At 42.7% G+C, this 26,111-nt stretch overlaps 2 protein-coding genes and 1 non-coding gene across 3 annotated transcripts in view; 2 read left to right on the forward strand and 1 right to left on the reverse strand.

Moving 5' to 3' along the window:
* Nucleotides 1-16,741: 16,741 nt before the first annotated feature.
* On the reverse strand, nt 16,742-25,150 carry pex2 (peroxisomal biogenesis factor 2). The gene is made up of 2 exons (XM_073488338.1): nt 25,076-25,150; nt 16,742-18,398 (listed from the first exon to the last, which is right to left on the reverse strand). The coding sequence occupies exons 1-2, from the start codon at nt 25,077-25,079 to the stop codon at nt 17,425-17,427; spliced, it is 978 nt and encodes a 325-aa protein (XP_073344439.1). The 5' UTR covers nt 25,080-25,150; the 3' UTR covers nt 16,742-17,424.
* Nucleotides 25,151-25,609: 459 nt separating this feature from the next.
* The window catches only part of LOC141014320 (uncharacterized), a 97,699-nt gene continuing 97,197 nt past the window's right edge, over nt 25,610-26,111 (forward strand). The window contains exon 1 of the mRNA XM_073488059.1: nt 25,610-25,843. Within this exon, the coding sequence (XP_073344160.1) occupies nt 25,610-25,843 (234 nt within the window). The remainder of the gene's footprint in view (nt 25,844-26,111) is intronic.
* trnal-uag (transfer RNA leucine (anticodon UAG)) lies at nt 25,890-25,971 on the forward strand. The gene has a single exon. It is a non-coding gene; the product is annotated as a tRNA-Leu (tRNA).

The following is a 26,111-nucleotide window of genomic DNA, read 5'->3' on the forward strand; positions in this document are numbered from 1 at the left end:
TTAGCATTTAGTTTTTTATATTACACTTTCAATTAAGGCACATCCAAAACTGTTCAAGTATACCTATGTCATATTGTTGACACAATATTATTGTGTCAACATATTATTGTGTTGACATAATAATTATAATTCCAGTCACCGACAGGCCAAAATTCTAAATCATATAATGGGTATTTCCTATCATTATGCTATTTGTGGTAATCTGACTCTAAGCAGATGCAGGGGATTATGTTTGAAAGTGTCTGTTAATCTGGATCTGATCAGGTGCAGCTCTAGACCCCTCCTATTAACGAGGACAAGTCCACAATAATATATCACAGCCATGGATAAACAGATGTACGGCCACAACAGACAGCAAAGAGCCTAAAATAAGTAATGTTGATTCTGTCATTGCAGGTGTGTAAGGCCCATGCTGATGTGTAGAACAAAGGGTGCACCATTGGAAAATGAGCCACAGCACCAGACAGATAAATGAGAAAATGTCTTTTATGCTGCGGACTGTATACCGCTTTTAAAATTCTATTAAGAAGCAAAATGCACGCTGGTGTGAGACAGAAGGGTGACATTTTAGATCTAAGGTCAACAGATGCTGTCACATTAAAAATTGCACCTCAGGAACACCTCAACACAATACATCACACCCTGCCAGCGAGACGTGTCAGACACCAGTGTCAGGGTCACGGAGAAAGCCGACATTCACAAGTCGTTAAATCCACCTAATGAAATTTCACAAGGGCAGCAAAAAATGGAGGGGAAGATGAGGATCTTTTCACTCCCTCAGAATCGGTTGTGGCCTTTATTGTTTCGCTTAACACACTTCAGTGTGCAGCGAAACAGCCGCGACATGTAAAAGCCTCAAAAACAGCTTTTTTCTCCCCCTTTCTGACTTCAACCCTCGCCCTTGACGAATGTGCTCGGCTCACAGGGTGCAACTGTTCTGCTGAATGGCCCTTTCCTGTTGCTCACCCCTAAAGCGCAGGCGGTTGCCGAGGTAGGGCTCCCCCCGCCATATTATGGGATTGAATTGCGTTTGACCTTTGTGGAGAACAATGGCTGAAGGCCTTTCATTTTTCTGGCCTTCTCAGCGCCTGGAAGAAGGACCTCTTTACTTTGTGTTTTTCACTGTGGTCTGCCAGTAATTCACAAGCAGGATGACAGCGTGATCTATGCTCAGTGAATGTGTGTGCATGTGTGTTTGTGTACATTTTCCCAAGTGTATTGTTTGCCAATTATTGCCCATATCTACTGAAATGACTCTTTATAGGCCAAACAAAATATAAAACCTTAAAAAAAAACAACATTTTGATGTGACCGTATTTCGTGGCCACCCAATTCTGCTACCTAACTGCACTGTCCTTGAATAAAAAGGCCCGCTGAAGAGAAGAGTGGTTCATAGCAGTTCAGACACAGCTTTGCTAAAGAGGCCGCAGCAGTGAGCGGTCTTGCCCTGAATACACGATAAAAGGTTTACTGTAAATTCTAAATGCCGTTTTCTGCAACCCATACATCACTCATGACCATTAGGTTCCACCCTCACTGCACAGTGCACCCTTCCAGCCACAGCTTTCCAGATGATACAGTATGGAGGCTGCAGTTCAGGCAGATCTGCCTTTGAATAGCCTGCAGCCAATGGATTTTCTCTGGATAATACAATGTTTGGGACAGAGAGGCAGGGATTAGTCCAGACGGATACATCCACCACCCCCCACATGCCCAATCTAATTAGACTGGAATCAGTTTAAGATGAAAGCAAGCCCTAGCATCACCGCACTAAATACTGGAATTAGTATTCCCCGCATGGGAATTTAATGACGGAGACTGAAAATCCAATCACATTCACTCCCAGTTTAGCCCCTCATGCATTGGGCCTGGACAATGACGAAACGAAAGAACAACAACAATGATTTGTCTGTCAATAGATATTGACCAGCATCACATCTGAGGCCACTTGCGTATTGGCGTTACTATGTTGTCATCGTTTAACGAGGATAAACAGCTCATAATCAGATATTTAGACAGTCTGTTTCTGATGTAAACCTTTGTCACATTCTGACTCTTCCGGGGGCCGTAACAGAAATGAATCACAACAGGAAAAGGAAGAAAGACGCTCATAGTTTTTTGTGTTCCTTGTGTTTACAAGTACGTATTCTATGGAATACAATTCATAAGTGAATGTGCCAATACACCCATGTCCCAGGCCTCAGTATTGTGTTTTTAAGAGTTACCTTATTTGTGGTAAAAGGAGGACTTTGCTTGTCCTCGCTCATTTGTTCTTCTTACTTAGAAAGCTGCATCTGCACATGAAATCCTTTAACAGGCATTGGTGAGGTTAGTTATTAATCAGCTCCTTACATCAAAGTCCTGATTGCTGCATCAGAATTGAAACTGTCAAATTATTGCTATCAGGCAGACAGCATCAGATCCTTTTTAGTTTTCTATTATCTTACAGACTTTGAGCCCACATTCGCTGATAAAACAGAACACGTTCCGCAGCACGAATCCATATAAAACATCCTCACAGTCTCTTGACTTTATCTTGCCCTTATTATTATTATTTCCCCACCTAAGTATATGCAGTCAAGGGAACTCTATTTTAAAACCGCTAAAATGCGAGCCATATTTCAGCGTCAGGTTGGTGATTAACGGCACAGACCTGAAATAACTCCGGCACCTGGGTTCCACCACACATCCCCTACACCTGCGCTTCATCCACCAAAGCATTACACCTGAGAAATCAGGAAGCCATTGTCCCCCGTGCACAAATACTCAACATGAAATCTTATTATTTATTGCTGGCTGTATTTGGAGGCAAAACAGAACCTGTTGTTTTTCGGCTAACAGGTGTAATGAAACTCTCCAACTCGTCCAACAACTGATTCTGCAAAACTTTGCTACTTTCTAACCCCCAGGAGGAAATTGAGTGTGCTTTTTTAGCAAATGAGGAGATAAATATTGTTTGCGCAGTTGGCAGCACTGCATCAGTGGGGAAAAGGACACAGCATTAGGCAACAAAAGGCACAATTCTTGTAGCGATGCATCCTTTAAGGTGGGAAATAAACATAAACAGCATTTTCTCTGAATAACCCAGGTGTCAACAAAGGCCACAAAAAAGTAACATATGAAAAAGGCAATCTGTTTTTTTTCTATATATCTTTCTTTTGGCCTTCCTGCTTTTAGTGTTTACTGCTGCAATACCTCATTTCTGAGGTACAAAAGGAAAGAAAGAAGGTGAGGAAAATGGAGGGGGCAGGAGTACACCTGCCTTATTATTGCCTTGTGGATGAAGGATACAATCACTGCTGGCATTTCTACAAGACACACAGCCAACTAACACGTATTTTAAAGTGAAAGAGAAGGAGGAGGAGGTGTGATGGAGAAAGGGAGGCAGGCCCGAGAGGAAAAGAAAAAGAGACGCAGACAGACAGGCCAACGGGCTGACAGAGACTGACTGTGTGTCAGGGACAGAGAGAAAGAGAGAGAGAGAGAGAGAGAGAAAGAGAAAAGAAAGTAGGTGATATAGACAGCAAAATGAGAAAGTGATAGAAGTGAAGTAAGAGTGAGAGCAGGAGAGAAAGAAAAGGAGGGGCAAACCTGAGAGAAATCAAACATGGGCTCTGTGCAACAGAGGTACGTCGGCAAACGAGCATGTTATGGCAGCCCGCTGGGACTTCCCCGGCAGATCGTTTGTGCTGTTTCCCAATCTGTTCTGAGGAGCGGCACAGCCCCACATGGGGACGTGTGAAGGCGTCAAGATGGGATTGCTTAAGACAGATGAAACAAGGTGTTTTTTGATGCCATCTCGAGCGGACAAAAGCCTGATTTCCTGTTTTGCCTGTGACACAAAGGGTGCTGTGTAGTTTGTTGAACAGTTCAAGGCTTTTTGTTGTCAGGGCTGTAAATAACTAAACACATGAGAGGTGAAGTTACAGAGGTTCTGGATCCACACGCCAAAAACTGCAAAATATGTGTCACCCCCCCCCCCCCCCCCCCCTTTTTTTTGTTTGGCATTCATAATGCCTTAACACCTGTAACAAACAAACAATATTACAGTTATCTCATCAGTTCCTTACATATTTTCCTTCAGTGTGAAATTAACCTGTAAAGTGAATAATCTGGCACACACTCATTTAAGTCTGGACAGCCACAGCTTTCTTTACATTCACTGAACCCCTGAAACAATGCCATAGTAACAGAGATCAAAGTGTCAGGCTTTGTAATATTGCTTTACATTTTAAAGGGCGCTGAGCAGCCAGGCTAAGGTTTTTACAAGGCGTGCTGAGTCGTTGGGGAAATAAGGGCGCAATGGAGGAGGGAATGAAGGAATTTTAGGGGGTGATGGGATATGTCTCACTCTTTGTTCGCGTACGCACACACATACGCTCGCACACTGAAATCATACCATGTGCAGCGGAAGAGCGGGCGGTGAGGAAATAGAAGCTAAATATAAAGTGACACGCTGCATTCCCCAGGTCATTCACAGGCCCTGCACCAAATCACAATGCTCCACAGCTTGTCGTTTATCACGCGCACAAGCCTCTGACTCGCAGAGAAAATTATAAAGCAGCCAAATAAGCATTGCCTTGTAATTTATAGAATCACTGATGAAGGGATGAGGAGTTGCATTGACATCAAATTGGCTCCGATGCGGGGCATACTCACGGCCCTCTTTGCGTATCAACTCAACATCCTGGCAGGAACATTTGTAACAAAAAGCTTTTTTAATGTTTAAATGAAAATTTTAATGAGGCCCTGTGTTGCTTTTCCTTTCGAGTCTTTAAGAGCCCTCTAAATCATTAAAACGTGCTCTTTCTTTGATTTCAAGGTCATTTGAAGAAATAAGGCAGCCTTAAGTGGCCCTCGGACCAAAAGTGGCCTATATGCCAAAGACCGCAAATGAATGTAGCCTAATGCTTTTTAATTTGCATTCATCTTTAAAAACACAGAAGAGCCATCTCTAAGTTATAATAGGCTGAGATGGCAGTTGGAGGCCCTCTAGTCATTAGTAGCAATGCAGCTCCTCGAAAATGAAGGCCTTTCTCATCTTGTTTTAACTTAAGCCCATTACTACCAAGATACATTAGGCTGCTGTCCATCGCCTATTTGTCTGCATACAATATTTCCGTCTGGCTGTGTCTGTGCTCACATACACGCATGGATTCACCTTCCCTTTCCTCAGCCCCATGAGTGCGAACACATGCAACACAGCCATTCAGACGAACACATGCACAGAAACAAAAGACGACAGAGACGGGGACCTTAGGAGGAGACGACATGCATTGTTTGTTTAATCGCGTGTTATGAGATGACTCTGTAATTATGTTGTCATCTGCCCGCTTCAACACGGCAAAAACTGGGCCGCCACTGCATGCCTTGCTCCTCGCTCATAATTCCACACTTCAAGCTCTAACGGTCAAAAGCGTCTTTTTTTTTTTTCTTCCAGTCTTTCATCTTTATTCCTTTTTCTTTTTATTACAAACACCACTGTATGTAGACTGAGACTGTTTGTTATTTTTATTTTGGAGCAGTCACATAAAGCCTGTTTGACAGGCACTATGTGTTAACTCCTAGTGCATATGAGTGTAAGGCAACAGATGAACAGTTTTTATGTACTATATTGAACTGATGAGACAGCAAATAACAGTGTGTCCTATTAAACACAGCAAGACGGGTCTCTCTTATTTTCTCTCATTCCCCCCATCCTTCCCTTTCAATTTTGCTCCACGTTTTCTTCTCCTCTCTGTTCCATTTCCTCGCCATTCTTTTTCCTCTTCCTTTATCTGTGTATGTGTGCCTCTCTCCCTTTCCCCCCCTTTCTCTCTCTGTGTGAGGATAGGTGGTGTGTGTCTGTGAAAAAAGAAAAAAAAAACGAACATCTCCAGTGAAATTGGTTTTCGCTGGAGAAACTGATGGATCACTCTGTGTTCCTGACAGGAGTAGGGGGATTGTTTATGCCACGCGGACAAATACATGTATACACACATACGTGCACACACATATGCAGGGGCGAGAGGACAGGGGGGATTGTTTATGCCGGAGCAGAATTAATTTCTATGAGCTCTGGATTGCTGTTTATGGGAAAATACACTTTTAAGCTGTGAGAGATGTGTAATCTAGATTGTAGCATTCCCAACAATGAATTATGGTTTTGGAGGCAACAGCTGCAGCAGCCCTTCCCCTCAACCTCCATTTCCTCAGCACGCACACACACACAGAGAGAGAGGGAGAAACACACACAAACACAGATTAGTAGCAAAATGTTGCTGCTTTTAAAATCAAATGACTTCATATGGCCTGGCACGTCCACACACACACACACACACACACACACACACACACACACACACACACACACACACACACACACACACACACACACACACACACACACACACACACATCTGACTGTAAACTGGTTAATGGCAGGGACATGCATGAAACAGCTTGTCATAAAGTGTTGTTTGATGATGTTTTATATTGATGTAAATAGAAAATAAAATTTGAGTTTCTCAGAGCCAGAATGTGATTGTGATCACCTATATTTTAAATATGCACTGTTAAAAAAAAGTCCAAACAAAGGATGTATTTCCCTTACCATCCTGTGTTACAATAATCTTTTCTTTAACACCAATAACCTCTAAGTGAGAAATTATTCCATCACCACCAATCTCTCCTCCTCCTCCTCCTCCTCCTCCTCCTCCTGCTCTTCCTCCACAAACACACACGCATAGTAGTACTACACACACTCTGTGAATGATGGAGGAGAGGCTTGCTTTTGTTATTATTGCAGTATCTAAGGCAGCACTGGCAAAAGCGCGCACACAAAAAGGTTGAAATCTCGCACCAACGCTCATCAAATGCTCGCTTGGATCTATAAGACATCATTTAGATGCATTTACAAGCATTTACAAGACAAGACTTGCTGGGAAATACCTCTTCACAGCTTTGCAGTTCCCAAAATGCTCTATGCACTGCTCGTCAGCACAGATGCACACATCAAATCAATCAAATTCTTACAAATATCTCTAAAAATCAGATACGTATACAGTAATATAACATATATATATATATATATATATATATATATATATATATATATATATATATATATATATATATATATATATATATATATATATGTTTAAATGAAAACAGTTCTGCTTGTAAAGTTTAATTGTGTTTGATTTGAAACACATTCTTGTGGATCTAGTTAAAAAAACAAACAGTTTGCAGGTGTGAACAAGTGCTCAAGGATCAATGAACAGATGAATTTGTATTATATTTTTGATAGTGTATGAAGACCAGAAAAACTTTAAATCAGTTTATGACCAAATGTGCCTCCGCTGTCTTGAAGGAGTCGGTCTCATGTAAAAGACATCCATGCGTATCATGAGCGAGGGCTTGAATTAAAGACCACAATGACAAAAATTAGCCATGCTAAACATATAACTTCTGGTGCAGTCAACTTGTATTGGTGTGTGTTGGAAATCAAATTTTTATTCAGAGATTGAATTCATTCCCTGTGTCTTTTTTTTTTTGTTCACAGTTTTTATCAGCGCTCATGCAATAACTCGAGCGGAGATGGAGCAAATGTATTCCACCCATATGTATGAATGAATGAATGAATATGATTACCAAGTCTTGGACCTTCTCAAGGACAAAGTGCTGTGTTCTTTGTGTGTATGTGTATGTGTGGGTGTGGGTGTGTGTGTGTCCTGTTGACAGCCTTGTGTGTGTGTGTGTGTGTGTATTTGTATTTGTTGTAATGCATTTTAAAAGCAGTGTTCACCTCTGTCTGTGTCTTAGCGTGTAAGACGCATGTAGTTTTGATTTTCAAATTTTTGCACATATATTTTATTTTCCGTGTGTGTTTATGTGCAATTAAAGGTTCAGATAGTGTATGTGTGTCCTCTAGCACTCCATGCCGCTTGTTGTGGTGTAGTGACAATCTACTTCCTCCCACCGTGCACACCAACACACACACACACACACACACACACACACACACACACACACACACAAATACCCATCTCTCCCTGGTCTCCTCCCTCACCTCCTCGACTGTCACATTCAAATGCAGCCGTTTGCAGGTGACGTACCCAGGAAGTGCTGTCCTGTAATTGTGTCGCTCTGTCTTCCGGTGGTGAGGTAGCCGGTGGCTTGCCGCCTGCCTGCCTGCCTGCCTGCTTGCGACACACCAGAATTACCAGCTGAGGGGAGAGAGGGATGAAGGGAAGAGAGGAGGGGTACCATTAAAATGCAAAATCACCACTGCGGTGCAGTGCAGTGCCTCGCTCCCTCACTCTTTCTCCGAGGCAGCCATCTTATGATGGAACGAGTATGTGTTTGATGGTGTGTGAATGTGTGTCCGTTTGAGTCTATGTGAGTGTGTGTGTGTGCGTGCATGCATCTATATGTCTGTGTGTTTGATAGAGTGTAGAGTCAAGCTGCGGCGAGGAATGGTGAGATGGCGTGGGGTTGGCAGGCGGGTTTGCGTGCGTGAGTGTGTGTGTGTGTGTGTGTGTGTGTGTGCGTGTGTGTATGTGCGAGGCAGGGGTGATAAATCAGAGCTAGGTAAAGGCTTTTTAATGCAGCGGACCCCTCTCCCAGCCTCCATCTTCTGTCAGGGCTCAGTAAAAGATGAGAGCCCCCTGGGGAACAGCACTAGCCCGCAGCATAGCAGGACTACGCCGCAGGTCACACACACACACACACATAAACGCACATACAGGGGCCTGACGCATAGCCACTGACTAGGCCTTGTGAATGAGTGAATACATGAATAACTGAATCTATTGAATGCATGAATATATAAATAAAACTTTCCACAGGAGCCACGTTTATTGATGAACACCCTCCCTCCCCAAATAAATGTGTTTTTCAAATGATTTCCAAATGAATTCCTAAATGATTTATGGCCGGTGATATTGCATTTATATCAGAGAAAATATTTTTCGTAGCAAACAGAATGGATATTCGGTTCATTTCTGCTTGTGCTCCTAGGGTCAAGCAGCCTTTGTCGATGATGTGCCTTGAGTCTTGAAGCAGCCCCAAGTTTCAGGGGGCCGGATATGAAAAATATGTGGAATTTGCCAACATCTGACAATACTTAGTCGGCAATATATCTCCTGTCTGATAGAAAAATGTGTTCTGAATTGCAGATACACTCTCTCTTCTGGCATACCTTTTTAATTTGACTTTGAGGGAAAACACGCCGGGGCTCCCAGATAGACAAGCAGAGATATGACTGCTGAATGTTGTGTAGGCCTTTGTGGATGGGGCAGACAGGACTCCAGCAGCTTGGCGCACAAGACAAGCACAAACACTCGAGAACATAATACTTGACAACGAGCCCAGAGTGTCAGTTAGCCCTACAGAGAGAAGTCTGGCATGTTTGTGAAGAGGATGAAAACAGAGACTATGAAAATGCCAGAGAGCTGATTCCGACTTAGAATTTCAGGAAAATCTGGGGCCTCAATTTATGTGCTTTTTTTTTATAAATCTGTCTCGTTATTGAACAATCTAGCATTACTTCCCGGAGGAGGGCACTGCACATTCGCCAAACCACGGACGTCTTAATCTTGGAGAAGTGATGATTATAGAAATTGCTTTTATTTCATGGATTTAGTGGAAATGATGTAAAGAAAAAAAAAACACCAGCGTACTATAATGTGAGGCACAGACCAACAGGCAAAGGCTGGATTTTGTATATTATGCCACACTATACTTGACCCTGCTCTAAACGGGTCACTTATGGTATGCATATATATTAATTTGGTAGGCGCTACAGGAATATAAATGAATAATTTAGTTGACATGGTCCCACTCGGAACAATCCTCTTAGCCTGGCTTAACGCTCCACATATTAGGCTAAAGCACCACACATGAATTGTCTGAGAGTGAGTGAGAATCATATCTTAACCTCAACCAAAAATTAGGGAATGACATTATGAGCGGACATGGCAGCTGATAATTATTAAGAGTGCCACACAAAAGAAATTGAAGAAGCGCCATATGCAGAAAGTATACAGTATTACCCCTCGTTGCCCCTCATCAACCAGTGGTGCATTCATTATTATGCAGACTGGTGGGAACCTCAGTGATCTCCGATGTCTCCAACATTTTTTTTCTTCTTCTTTTGGTCTGGAATATGCCTTGAGAACATTGAAAAATGTTAACTGTTGCTGTGTATTTCAGACAGACACAGGAAGTTAGCATATCAATTAATTAGCTAACTGACTGATAAATTTGCACACAATTCAAAATGGCTGACTTCCTGTGGAGTTTAGGTCATGGCCCCAAGAGGCTTTTTTATAGATCTAGGTGTGATACACGTGTATCAAATTTCATACATTTAGGTGAAAGTTGCAGCAGGGGCTGCTCTTTAGGGGGCGCGAGTGAGCCATTTTGACACCCATGTGCAAGACCTATGAAATATGTACATTTTCACCGACATGAGCCAAGTTTTGTGAGCATTTGAGCAAGTTTTTCAAAAATACAATACATTTTGTGAAATAATAATAATTCTTTGCGTTTCAAAAGGGCCTTGGCAGCGGTTGGTGCTCAGGTACTGATCAGATTCTCTCCCGTTTTTAGGGTGGCATCGCTATCATCTGGAAAAAAATGCATTTCCTAGCGTTGAACACTTGGGGCGTACGTCTGTGTGGAAACAAGGCAGGAGAGTCTTTAGGAGGCAGGACTTTGCCTGTTTGGAAAGTACAGACTCCACAGTGGATGTTTAGACCTCGTGTACTACAACAGAACAACATCATAATCAAAGTTTTTTCTTCAGGTTACAGCTGCGTGCTCACTCAAGGGTATATCAGCTCAGACGACGCGCAGCTCTCCTCACGACTGTGTGTTTGTGTGTTTAGCTGGGTTCAGTTGGGTTTGTGCTGCACTCTATGTCGAGATGAGAAGGTTAATGTGCATGTTTGTGTGTGTTTATCATTCTTTCTTGTGCATGTGTGTCTCTGTGCATCTGTTGGACTGAGCAGGTTAATGCTGGTTGACACATGCGGTTCACTGATCTCCTAGAGGAGTCGAGACTCGCAGCGCAAACCTTCACACACAGGTATCCATGGCAACCACAAAAATTATATTTCTTCCTTCTCCGGCAAGCTGGAGATTCCAAGATGCTGAAATGCACAAATACGTTGTCATTACCCAGCAGCCTCATACTTAACAGGGTTAGGCTGTTTTTGCCTGCTGTTCTCATTGTTCAGTGTGTTGCCTACACATGTAATTTAGAAATTCCTCTTGTTAGCTTTCGCAGGCAGAAACTCCATATTATCTTTACATGCAGGATTCTTTCTCGGCCCACGTGAGTATGCTTTATCAAAAAATCTTTCCATCCATGGCTATTATTATGATCCTTCCATATTTTTTGTTCTCAACTTGGTTCTGAGATTCTAAACATTAGATCTTGTCAATGAATTGAAGTAACGATAGAGAGATTGGCAGGACATTATCAAATATTCATGTCACTTTACATGTGCTCCTGCTTGTATTTGGTTGCTTGTGTGGATTGAGGGCCTTGTAGTAGCATTGATTGACAGATGATGGGGAATAAAGCTCTGTTCTACACCACTATCTTCCTCTGTTGTAGCTGACAACTTCTGGTTGATTGCACAATGATCAGAGGCCTCCCCCCCACCACCACCAATAGCAGTACATATTTATGGAAATGAGTCTATAGCCTGAGCTCCAACAATATAAAACAAAATATCTGTTTGCTGTGTTGTTGGTACAAGAAGAGCTAGACAATAAGAGACAGAAAAACAAATATGTCACTATTTATTGCAGTGTGACTTTGCATATAATCTGCATAAACTGGAGACAAAGTAAATGTGTGAACATTCTGCTATATATCTTATAAAAACTTTAGTAATCTTAAAGTGTAACTTGGTATATTTTGCCAGGTTTTAATGAGTAATATATTCCACACAGGACAGAAAACCTACTAACATTCTGTAACATATTTTGTCTTCAGTGAGAAAGGGTACAATCTCATTCAGTCTCGAGTCAAATGACTCTGCTACAATAGTCGACAATGATGGAGCCATGACAACCCGATGGACACGCACATTTTCTGGTCTGATGCTATGACGCACATTAAGGCTCTGGATGTTGGCTTGTAAATAATTTTCCATTTGTCTCTCTTCAAGTAGTGCTCGGACATCATTCAGTCTGTGTTCAGTCTGAAAGACAGACTTAAGTGAAAGATATATATACATATATATATATGTATATATATATATATATATATATATATATATATATGTGAGAGCACTTCAGTTGGTAGCCATAAAAATGGGTCACAATGTACTCCTTTTGGGCGAGTGTGCACTGCTGATCTACAGTATGACCACGAAGAGTGCTGATGTGATTTTGCCACTGACAAATCAGATTGTTATTGTAAGTGTCTAACAGCATTATGGACAGAGAAACAGAATGTTTGTCTTTAGCTTTCGCTTGATCGGATCTGTTTGTTATCATGTCAAACCAAGTCTCACTAAAGAAAAATCTCTCATTCTGAAGTCTCGCGAAAATTAGGTTGTTGCAGTCAGAGAAAGGAGTACTGGAAAAAGTTACAGAAAGTGTAGCTTAGCTTTATCTAAAAGATAAAAAAAACACAAAGTTTCCATACACTACCCTTGTTGGATAGGGACACGCTGAAGTTTTGGCTAGTTGTGTATTGAAGGCGCATAATGGTCCTGAAGGATTACATAGTAACCTATTTTGTGGCTGTGGCTGTTGCTGCAGTACTCTGGCTCAATGTTGGACTAATTTCAAAAATTGCTTACTTAGATGCATAAAACATGGGAAAATTTGGTCCAGATAACAACTGAAAATACCCTGTAATGCAACTTAAAATTGTCTGTTGGAATGATTTTACTTTAAATGTAATTTCCCAGCTTGCACATCACACATCAAATACCTTTCTCTAACAATCCTGCCCATGACTATATTGTACCAATAGGTGTATTAGTGCCGGAGCCAAGCGCATGCCTCTCTTTTTCATCTCTTTGAGGGGAAATAGGAGTAAGCACATTGCGTCCTGCACCACATTCCTGAACAAGCAGAGATTCAATCACATTTGCAGAAGTTATCAAAACTTTAAAGAGCTCAGCTGGCGCCTTAAGCCACAGGAAATTCACTGGGACATCTGGAGGGATGTGTGCAGATTATTGCTCATTTAGTCTGTTCTAGACATCAGTAGGAAGAGGACTGAGATGGCTAAACACACGCACAGACTAAAGGATGCACACGCACACACACAAACGGGCTTGGCTTTGGCAGATCTTACCCCGGGCGCAGCACAACACACCTGTGTATAATCCCCCATGATGCCCTCTGGTCGTTTGTCCAATCCCCTCACTGCTCCTGTCCTTGCTCATCCAATCGGAGGACAGGTCAGGTAAAGTTTGCTCCCATCTCTTTAGCCCCGTGTTAGAGTAAGAGGATGTGAAATATAAAATAAGTTGAAAAAACACACTGCTGGTTTGTGTCTGGTGTTTTGATCTGATGCGGTTGAATACCTCACTTGTCCAGTCATTTTACATTGTTATTTTTAATGTTCTGTGAATTAGATTCTAGAAAAGCTGTGTTCCATGATGTGTGAAGGCAAAAAAAGAAGTGATGTTTAGATCAGACCTATTTATGCAATAAAAAATCTGTTAGAATATTTCATTTTTAAGCGAATTAACTATATTGTATTTTATCCATCGAATATTAGTGGAGGTGGATAAATAAATAGACACATTTGCCAGTACAAGATGTATAATACTGTGTTTATACAGGTCTCCCCTCTACCTTCGTGACTGTATGCATGCTGTCAGAGATATCTTTGGTTCTGATGTGGAGTAGGAGGATGCAGCCTACATTTAAACTTTTTAAAGTTATACAGTAGCATCACCTCTATCGACGTGCATCATAAGATACAGCCCTTTTTTATCGTATTTTCTTGATCTCTGAATTTGCTCTTCCAAACTACACATATTGAGGTGAACATATAGATCCTATATAGATCTCAAATTATCCTGGGTCTCGAGAACAAAAAGGGAAAGGCCAAATTCTATATATTCCCAAACCAGCACAGCTCCATCTTTCTCAACGTGTGAAATGCAACCAGACAAAACCTCAACGTCCACGATAAAAGCTCAGGAAATTACTTCCTTATTTTAGATGTGATTGATTGTTCCCCTGACCTGTTAGACTGAAGAGGTGGTTAAGAAGAGGAGGCAGACTAAGATAATTGGGCCCGGTGGTATCCAAAGCCCGGCAGGTGTTGAAAGAACTCTCATAACACAGGTACCTGCAGCGGCTGCAGCCCTGAACTCGAGCACACCTAGGATTTCACTACCTTGGAGGAATTTTGGTGTTTTATGTTTGGCATGTCTTTTATTGAATAGATGAAATATGAGAGACACTTGTAACTCCTATTGACATATTGGACATGCCACAAGAAAAAAACAAACATACAGGTGTCAAAAATCCTTGGAGGTGTCAACAAATAAATGTTGCATTTTTTGTTTCATCTTTTCTTGGCATGAAAATAATGTCATTCGCTCTTTGAAAGTGATGTCAGTTGTTGGAAATATCTCCCCATTACAAGAGGGATGTAATTCCCTTACCTGGTGAAAAGTAGGTAAGAGCTTGAACACCATGAGCGAACGGATCCGAGCTGGAATTGTGTTGAAGTGAGAAAAGCACAGGTGTTTTTACTCTTTAATTTCATTAGTGATGCATAGGGCTTTCTGAGTCCTTCTAGCCATTTCAAATGAAGAGGTAAAAGCCAGGCATAAGCTTAAATGATAACATTCTTTCTCAGAGAAAAATATGCATGTACGAATCAGAGCTATTGTACTATCCTTATTATTATCTGCAAGCCAAGGGCTCTGTTCCAATTAAAGAATACCACAGATGGACCATTCAACAAGCATGCACACAAACGAACCTACAATAGGTACAGTAAAGTACCCAGTATTACAGAGCCCAGAGAAGAGCTTTTTACTTTAAAAACTATTTAATCAGGAAAATCAACGCCTAACATCAAAGAAATGGAGATGAGGGACAGGCGGATAAAGAGGCTCATCAAAGAAGGAGATCTAGTTAGGGATTCAACGCCCTAATTCCCTTTCTCTTAAAACCTTCGTCAGAGGGGGCACAGGGCCAATTTGCTCCCTAAATGGCTGCGTGTGAATGTGCAGATTGCTTTGCATAGCCGCTGGGAATCTGGGCTTCTTCCTCTTTTTCTTCTCCACGCGGAGCCTGTGAATTAGAAAAGATCCAAAGACAGATAGGCTTAACGGAGCCCCAGCTACCTTCCTTAAGTCCAGAGCCCTGTTCCAACTTCCAACTAATTCAATCCATGGCCTAACTCAATTAATAGACTTTAATGCACTGTTTCTTCTTTATCTTTTCTCTTTCCTGAGGATTGGGGACTTCACTTAGAGTTGTAGAGTAATATCTGCAAAAAGGTTTGGATTGTAAGTCTGTCTGAATGTTAAGACAATGACATGTCCCAGCGGCATTACGGCTGATCATATATGCATCCCTAATCTTTAACATCTCCTTAATCTTGCTTTCTGGGACTTGCCGTACATTAATGTAATGTAGTGCATAAAATATTGACAAATGGTCTTCCCTGTCTCGGGCTTTACATGCGTTGCTATAGGATTCATTAGTCAAAATGTCCTTGATGTGAGAGAGGACCCCAGAGTGTGTCAGAACCAATCATCATCTAGGATTGTAACTCCCACTTCAAGGTGTACATTTTCTTTTAATCCAACGAGGGGCTATTTCAATACTTTTATATGAGCTTTAAACCATACAATTCATTAATTTTGGCCTTGCATTACCACCAAGGACGTGTACTCCTCCACATACACTCTACAGACCTGCGGAAGTTCGAGGAGAAATAAAGATCACATCGGTCAGTTACATAAATAATTTAAGATCAGCCAGTACGCTGGCCCGCTATTCTTCAGGGCATTCATGCACCTCATGAGGACAAATATTTCATGCTTTATCCTCTCTCCTCACTAGAAACATTAACCTCATCTGAGTGCAAATGTGTGTACGTCTTCCTGAGCCGCTAGATCTGAGGCCAGCTCCCCGCAATAGGCTTTCTATCACGCCTGCAGTTCCGATTGATCGTCTCGGCAATCAGCAATTAAGCCCTAGTGATCAGAGCTGGAGAGGGGAGGAAGGGGGAGGGAAGGAGAGGTGGGAGGTAGCCCCCCCCCCACCACCACCAACACCACCACCCCGCCCTCACTCCTCTCTTGTCAGCCCAGGAAAGGCTTCACTCAGCTGGGGTGCGTTTGGCCCGGGGCTGGGCTCACTGGTGGAGGTTAACTCCAGCATAAATAAGCATCTTTGGACTCATTACAGGGATTAGAGAGTAATTCGCCTGCGAGGAAGGAGACGACTGCCAGGGTTTTGGTACAGTTTACTACAGTCTTATAGGGGCGAGGGCCCTAGAGATTACAGAGGGAGAGAGATGGAAAGGCAGCAAAAGAGAGAAAGGCCAAGGGAAAAGAGAGGCTGGCTGTCAAGTGTGTGTGTGTGAGTCAATCCAAGCCCCCGGCTGCCCCCTTGATCTTGAGCATGTTGGGGTGCTGTGAAAACGGATAATGGGAGTTAGAACGACCGGGCCTGTCTAGAGAGAAGTGTGCTGATTGTTATAACTTTCCCTCATCTCTCTCTCCTCCACTTAACTAAATAAACACCCAAGAGGTAGCACTCTATCAATTTTAATGATGTTGAAATACAATTTAGGCACAAAATACACAACAAATGCTAATTTGGCCATGATGAGAGGCATCAGAAATTCCTCCCATTATTTATTCAGCTGACTTTCTGCATTTTTCATCAGAACAAATATTCCCATTTCAACAAACACACACACACACACACACATACACACGCATACACATGTGCTAACACGCAGCCAATTTGGAGCATAAATCAACACGTTCACTCATCAAATATATGCTCTGTGTGGTTCTCCGAGTCTGTCCAGTGCACCAAAGACAAATAGTTCTGTCCAAAGTCCAGCCGGAGAAACGGAGAGGGGGCAGAGGATTGTCAATATATGCACACATACATTAAACATAGCAGGACGATGTGTACAGAAAAGACACAGACATCATAAAGACTGAAGTCCAGTCAGAAACTCATACATGACTGCCATGTGACTCGTCCAGAACAGAGGGCTGCTCCCGAAACGGCACCCCTTTCTTTACATTTCATTATATTGCTGTCAATCTAAGTGTCTTTACATAATAAAGTTGAATTATTAACTATATCTCATCAAAATGTGATGAACTTTAAGACACATTTACATCATCGTACAAATAATACACAAAGTCCCTGCAATTTCAAAACAAACTCAGTCATGACAGCTCTTTTACATCATCATCACCTGCCAATCATCTCCACCTCCATCCTGACCAGCTTGGGCTCTCCTGCCTCCACACCACATTTGGGACAGGTGAGGTAAGCGTCTGCAATGCTGTGGCTTTTGATGCAGTAGTAGCAGAAAACATGCTGGCAGCCCACTGTATGAGGCATGGTCGGCCACTCTCCGCACAGTCCGCACTCTTTGAACACCCCTTGTCCTTCCGTTGCTCCCTCCCTATCAGTTTCCTTTTGCCCAAAAACAATCAAAGACACTCTTGCCTTCAGTTTCCTTGTATTGATCAGTGGTAACAGGAAGATGAGGAACTCAGCAAAGCCGTGCCAAAGCAACTCGCGGTTCATGTACTGGTAGGTTACGTCCCGGACCACGTTTGGCTTGCTGAAAACTGCCCGAGCTCCCACGATCCTTTCTGCCAGGACAGGATGGTGACCTTTTCTTAGGAACACAAGGAAGTTGATGAGACTAGTGAGCTGGGCAATACTAGAAATGAGGTTCAGGCATTTGCGGAGACCCTGTTGGAGTAAACCACCTTCAGACATGGGCCCTCCTGTGCTCAAACCTAAGCACAGCAGCAGGCTGTGGGAGCGTTCCTGAAGCCAGCGTGGACCTGCGGTGAGCAGCACCAGACTCAACTTCTGCCTGCGGGAGAGATGTCTGAAACGTGGAGACGAGGAGAGGGTGTTGTGGTAGCGCAGGCTCAGTAAAGACTGGCCTACTGTGGCATTGCTAGAATACAGTGTGAACCTCCACAGGAGCAGCTGGAGCAGTGCCCTCAATTCAGGCTCCAGAGGGGTGAGCAGGCCCGGGCGGTAGTTCTGGAAGCACTGGGAGAACTGGGTCCAAAGCAGCTGCTCAAGGGCTGAATCCAGCTCGAGGGCATCCAGCTGGCTGATGCGCAATACCGGCGTCTGCGGGTCAACATCAGTTTCTGGACCTCCAGCTGTCCTTTTTTCATTGTGCTTGCTCTCCGGATCTGTTAGAAAAATAAACAACAATGATGTACATGTTAATCATGTTTTCAAGGATTTTCTTGAGTGGATTTTGTTGTTGACACACCATCGACAAAGGCAATGAGATTGAGATCTTTATCAGCTGGGTCTTATTTTCATTTAGTTTAGGGCCATCATTCTTAGATGTCATGATCTGACTTTCTGCTAATGTGTCTTACTGGATGAAAAAAGCATCCACATACTCAAATCTGTGTAAATTCTTTTGGATTTTAACAAGGTTTTTGACCTTTTTCAAGGTATGAACAGCTAACGAGTGAATGCAGCAGTACAAAAGATTCAAAGAACATCACTTGATTGGTATTATGCTGCAGTCAAGGGCTCCTCGGATGGTCCCACTTCCCGAGTTCAGAAGTCGTTTTTTCCGACCTTGGTTAGTTCATGTGCGTCAAGTTGGAATGTGGGAGAAACATGGACGCCAAAAAGAAGTTGTTTTGCATTTAATGGCTTAGAACATTTAAACAACACATTGACAGCTGTTTCCAGTATTTGAGTGACAAGAAAGAGCAAAAGGAAACAGATCATGTAAGCCATGTAATTTATTTCACAAACATGCAGGTTAGCATCAACCCAATGTTTACTTTTGTCCGCCGTGTTTCACATGAATTTTCCCAGTGGGAAATGTGTTTTCCTTCAGATTATTCCGACACCACATGAATGCACTATTAACACAGAACACACAAGTGTGGCTAAACATCGATATTGTAGTCCTGGTTAAGGTGGACTACAAATTAAAGACACAGTGTCGATAGAGACAGTCAGGAAACACAAAGCACCTCAAATACACAAAATTCACAATATACACAACAAGATATGACATACAAAAATAGAAGTAAATGCGACGTTACCATAAAGCTACAACCATTATAAAGCATAGAGTATATAAAATCTGTTATAGTTTATTCATAACCGAGCGCTCTTCAAAATTAAAAGTAAAAAGTAAAACACTACCCATGATGATGGCCAAACACAAAAAATATGATCCTGGTTGTTATAAAAAGCCCTGATTTTTTCCTAAAACTTCCAGTGATCAAGTACATACATGTCTCAGGACTTTCCATTATTAAAAACCTTATTAACATATCAGCAACCCCATACTTGATTTATTAAAGTCATGAACAAAATATACACAGTGGCACAACTATTAAAAGGACAGCGAGGTTGTATGGAGGAATGAGGCCCCGGAGGTGAGGCCCATCCTGTTAGGAAGGTTATTTTTTCTTTATACATAGGAGCGGAAATCACTTTTCACATGTAAAACCCGTCCTTAATGCAACCTTTGAGCTGCGCTATGCAGAAGAGCAGGGGGTCTTAGACTGCTCTCTCCAGTGTATAAACACACACAATCCAGCACACACTCATAGACACACACACACACACACACACACACACACACACAGAGGAGGCGAAGCCCAGGGGCTCTTGGTGCCTGCTCCCTCTGGAGATAGGGGTGTGTGTACAAATCACATCACTAGGGATTAGGCTAACGGCACAGTCTCTGGTACACCGTAAACATCTGCCAAATGTGGAACAATTTTCCTTCCCCTAGAGTCGACTCCATATGGGATCTTGCCATTGTGACGTCTGGGCTATTTTGCGCCGCATACGTTTCCAAACTGCTCAGAGTTCCCCCCCAGTTTTATCTGCCCTTTCCTCAAATGAAACGCTTAAGAAGTGGGAGACTAACTAACGCAAGGAGAGACAGAGCAAGAGGCCCAGAGAGAGAGAGAGACAGAGAGGCCTTTTTTTGACAGTGGCTTTTGTGTCTCGCTGAACAGGATTTGTCACGAGGCTTTAAAAGAGATTTCAGCCGGGTAAATATGGCAGTTTTGACAGAAAGAGAGAGAGAGATGATGGTCACTTTAGACGTTTCTCGAGGAGGTAAAAAAAACCTAATATGCGGTGGCAATGCTCGGGTTTACTGTGGCGCACAGGACCATCTGTGTATTCATGATGTTTCAATAGAGCCAGGATACACCGTCCAACTAAGTTAGAATTAGCAAATGAATGAAAAAAGAGTGAATTCACGCTGAAGTAAGCAGGTGTGACAAATTCATTGAGCTGCATTTGAAATGCTGCCATGTTTAGTGACTAGAACCTCGCCTGTGATGGAAGTAGAGTTTGGATTAAAAAAGAAATAGAGGTGGTGTGAATGTGTATGGTAACCAATAAACAGGCTCCATTTGTTTAGCTTAATCTGAAAGTTTTCCCTTGATGGGAAAAAATGTGCAGATTATGTTTCCGCGTGTGTGTGTGTATGTGTGTAACTATGTATTTTTGTCAAGGGGAGACTTGATCTATGCAGAGCTCTAATATAGAGTTAAATTAATCTATCAGTCTATAGTTCCAAACACACTCACACACTCACACACAAACACACACACACAAACACACACAGCCAGGTGGTGGAAATCCCCATCATAGCAGCAGCCCTCTCGGGAGAGCGAACCCGGCCGGGTCCAATATTCTTTTCAAAGCCTTTTATCGAGCAGTTTACAAGTTATGAATGAATATGTTTTATTTGGGGAAACACGGTATTGACAGCCACCTATCAATAGTAATGTGACTATTGTCAAGGGTCTGTCAATATTAATGTAATTATGATGTAGAGGGATCAGAGGGATGCCGGAGTCGGGGGCCAAGTAACATCTCCTGCCCACTGCCATATCAATAGCTGGGATTGCTATTGACAGCTTCCCTTCAGACTTGCAGCACTTGCCAAATATATAACAAGCAGACACTTCAGTCAATGCTGGGCTGCCTATAAAAATTAAGCATTTGAATTTACAGGGCTTTTGCCGCGGACAGCTGGAAATCCATGTTCCTTATGTAATAGTCAAAAGTCACAGTCAATGCCAGTGTTTACAGAGTACTGGTGCGGTGTGTGTGTTAGAGGACGGACACGACAGCATTTGCACACAAAAAGCATACACGGACACAAGCAGACAGACTCTCTTCACTCTGATGTATTCACTCGCACGCACACACACACACACACACACACACACACACACACACACACACCTGATGAGATATATTGACTTGATGATTCTCTCGTGGGTCAGCCAACCAAGCGACCCGGAGACAAAGTGCCCTCTCTTGGAGAGTCAGCGGCTGACAAACGACAGAGTCAGAAGGGGGGTTAAATCAACAGAAAATTACCTGAAAAGTCTGGGGTTCTGCTTTTCTACAGAAGCTGTATAAAATAAAGAAACATTTTCCTGGGAATATTAAAGGGTATTTTGATTCAGGTCAGATGAGATTTTTTTTTTTCCTCCCCTTGTTCCCTTAGCTTGTGCATCTTGTTCAGACAAAGATAGTGCACTGACTCAAGGCTGACTGCCATAGCTTACAGACAACAACAACAACAATATCCAATCTAACAGGGAACACACTGCAACGTAGCTTCAAGGCAAAGGGGGCCATGACCAGTGTGAGGAAGGGAGAGGCGAGGCAACAAAAGCGTACAGAGCATCAGACTGAAGCCTCGCAGCTGCACCGGGTCCTCTGAAAACTAGACAACGGGGCTGTAATGACAGCTACCCGACAGAAAGACGGATAGACAAAGAGACAGACAAAAAAAGACAGACACGTCAGACAACACGTCATGAAAACCCCAAATGGGGAGCTCTGAGCTACTGTCTACTGATACAGTGAGGGGAAAAAACCGGGGGCAAAGATAGCTAAAGAGAAAAAACGAGGGAGGGGGAAACAGATAAGCACAAACCTCTCCCTAGGAGCTGACCTTGAGACTGACGGTCACAATGAAGGAGGAGGGAACATTCCTGGAGCGTACACGACTCAGCCCTACTGAGGTGTGGGCATCCGGGGAATAGCCTATAGACAGAGGGAGGCTGCACTTTTCTACTTGACCTTGGCTTTGGTGTCTTGGGAGGGGATGAGGGCTGTTTAGGGAAAGGGGGACTAAAGACTGAGGGATGCTGGGAAGGTGGAATATCTCTCGGGGATTGCGTTTTTCTGCAGCGGACAAGTGCTCTGAAGCCGCACACGAGGACATCATTCCATGCCAGTTGGAAAGTGTCTGTCCAAAAGTCTCGATTTAGCTCCTGGCGTGGTGTAGTGCTCAAATTCCTGTGCACTTAGCTATGGTTGTTAGCATAATATATTTGCTGAAATAATGCATAAACGTTCACTTGGCTTTCTATGATGCTTGTAGCGAGAAATAGGCTATGCATTGGCAAAGCATGCTGGATTACAACTTTACATTTTTTTCTTCCGCTCATGTAAATTAATTTGTGTAAAAGCTCTGGTGAATAAAACCTATTTCTCTGAGCACTCCCGTCTCGCTCCCCCCACACCCCCCCTCTCCCGCTCCCTCACTTTATTGCCCTTCTTTCGCCAGGAACGAGTGCGGGCCTATTAGCCATGGCCTGCTAATGTCCTCACTATGAAAACGGATGAGAATGTCAGATTTAGAACTTTTAAGAGAGTGATGTCATACAGCAGACCACAGGCATTACGGGGACGCTAAGATTATCCAGGCGGTAACCAGACTAATTGTTATGAGTCTGTTTCATGAAAAATGAATGTGTGCAAATGCACAGAGGGGTCTTCAGGCTGTGTGTGTGTGTGTGTCACACACTAATGCTTTATCAAGGCTCTCCTCTTTCTCTAATCACCCAAGACTCCTCCGAGCCACGGGGTGAGGGCCAAGTTAATGTCTGAACACAAAAAAAAAACACACATCAGTTAGAACAGTCCGACGCACAAAAAATGTGCTCTGCTTAATCTGGTTTGCTCTGAAGGTAAATTATTTAAGAGAATTAATTGATTTCATGAGTTCGGAGATTCAGTATGCTAAGGCTGTATGAGTAATAAGTACAGGGGTTTGCAAAAAAACAACTTAAAAAGTGATGAAACATTTAGAGGGCAGAGAGGCACAATGAATGCGGAAGAAAAAGCGGAACAGCTAATAAAAGGGAGAAGTGAGGATGTGTCTTTCTTAGGGAGTCAATGAGAGATCAGTGGAGCCTCACCTCATGCAAACAGAATGTGTTATGCTGAGGAATATTTGATCAGCACATATCTTAGCTTCCCTTTGTGCATGAAAAACACGAGCGTGATAAAAGATAAAACATTTTGTCTGTTTATCCGTGCAACAATTAAAATGCCTGTGGGAGTGGAAACAAATTAAGTGAGAATGTGAAGGCAACTGCAGGATGAGAGAGTTCACTATAACAGCCCACTGTAACGATGCTACTGTTAGGATTCATCTTCATTGTGCATCTGTGAATCAATTTGGAGAATTGGATTGTTGCTGTTGCAAGATGGACCCCTAATGACATGTTATACTTTCATCTCAATTTTAAAATGTAATGCCTTGATTTCCCACAAAAATAAAGAAAAAAGTGGCTTCTGGCAATGTATAGCCTTTTAATTTAGCACGCTGGATATTTAGAGAATATCTTACACGGGTATCTGTAATAAGAGCTAGTTTTATGCCTGGCAATTTCCATCAATCTATGTAAAGCTGCTCAGTATGGATTCTACATTCTAAAATGCCTAATAATTCCTGATTAAAGCTTCTAAAATTAAAACGGTTGAAATTAAAACCCCGAGACACAGAAAAAAATAACTGTTAGTGGTCCTTTTCTTCATATATACCACGATTTATGTGAAATACCATGTTTTTTGTTCTGTTAAATGACTAAAACTATAAAGCTAATCCATCTAGGGTGGAAGTCTTTCCAAATATGAGCACAGATAACCCTACTGCCTTTATCACTCGCCTTCATCTGGAAACTGTGCGACCCCGTGACCCCAGAGTGAGATCATAGCCCAATTTAACTCCAGTGACTCCCTTAAAAACACACTCATTACACTAAGTGTTTAGCTCCAGAGGCACGCGCCTATACTTCAATCTCATGCAATCAGCCGCTCCGCATTCACCTCATAATGACATTGTCTCTTAATTTTTTAGCCCATGCCCATCAGTCTTCAACAACAACAAAACCCAAATCTGCTCCATTTTGATAATAAGGCAAGAGCATTATGTGATAATCACAGAGGGGATTAGGTTTTTGGCAGAGTGTGCGAGAGCAGTGCAGTCAAAGCCACTGGAAAAGAGAGATATAACCAAGACACAGATAAGAGTAGAGGAGTGATGATTGGGATGAGAGAAATGAAGTGAGTAGTCTCTTGAAAATCAATAAGATCAACTTTGCCTTGAATCTCAATGTGGAAGGGTTTGATCTCTGGCACTGATTATTTAGGGGAATAATGGAATTATGTGCGGAGCAGTATAACATACTTTTGAAGGAACACACTCTCACAAGGTTACCATCAAAAGTTGCACTTGGTAAATATACCTGGAGGTGACTCGTGATGAATATTAATCCACAACAGTTAGTCATTTGAACCGTCTGCACTATACACAATAATAGACAACAGCGATCGATTTTATTTTAGGCTTAATGCCAACATGCAGAAAACAAGGAGAGAAATGGTGTTTTTACAGACAACACTGACACTAAACAGCTACAAGAAGGCGAAAACAGTGCTCTTTACACGGTTAAAATAAGCCCACGAGTCGTATTTAGGCTTCGTGTGAAAATACCAGCATATGAGAGCGTACACCGCAGGCTTGAACCTTCGCTAAACAACACAACGAAGACATATTTACCCATTTATTGTCAGGGGAAAGGTGAACTCAGTAGCTCATTCCTCCCTGGTACGACGAAAACAATGTGCATTTCCGGGTTGTGAAAACGCAGCCCGCCTCTTTAAGAAAACTCACCAATGGGGTGCATCAACGTCAAGATTACGACGCCGATTGTCAAAATTAGCCAATCGGATCACGCAGCGCCAACGCAGCGGCAAACTGTAGGGGGAAGCGTCGGTCTGTCTGGAAATACTTCATTCACAGCATGATTCACAGTCCTCCGTTGTAGTAACGGCCCATAGCGACCAAGTTGTTGGTGAAGCCACGGTAATTCACTCAAAATAACACAAACAATGTCTATCATTCACCCAAAATGCCATGCATTTACCTTTTTCAGGTCGCTCTGCAGTTGTCTGACAATATAAACTATGAAGACTTTAACTAGAGTGACACGCTGTGATTATGAGTTAGCTAGTTAGCTTCCTCCAGCCTACAGTTTGTTTTAAAAGGCAGTGCGGGTATTTTATTTGACAAGTGCTGAAAACTTCCTCAGCCATGAGCCAACAGCCATCGACAACAGAGTCAGGAGAGAGCTCGAAGCTGCCTGGTGAGGGAAGTGACACTTTGGACTCTCTCTCAGGAGAAACAGAGATGAAAGTTCCTGTCCGCTGCCCCGGGACTGAGACGAACAACATTAAACAGCTCATAAACGAGGTGAAAGGACTTCACGAGCAGAGGTTGAGATGCCTGGAGCTGGACGCCAATGTGACCCGAGAGGAGCTGCTGCAGGTGAGTTGCACTTTGTTCAGATGTTATCAGGTGTTTGAGTACCAACGGTAGCGTGGCCGAGCGGTCTAAGGCGCTGGATTTAGGCTCCAGTCTCTCTGGAGGCGTGGGTTCGAATCCCACCGCTGCCATTTAGGAAAGTGAACTATTAGTACAGACATGAGGTCAACTCTCTACTATAGTGTTGAGGAACTGTGGGCTGTTTTGTAAATGTCTATCAATCCCAAACAGTTCTCCCTAGATATGTTCACATCAGAGACCAGTTAATCTG

The sequence above is a fragment of the Pagrus major genome, chromosome 19, assembly GCF_040436345.1.
Source record: "Pagrus major chromosome 19, Pma_NU_1.0".
Taxonomy (NCBI): Eukaryota; Metazoa; Chordata; class Actinopteri; order Spariformes; family Sparidae; genus Pagrus; species Pagrus major.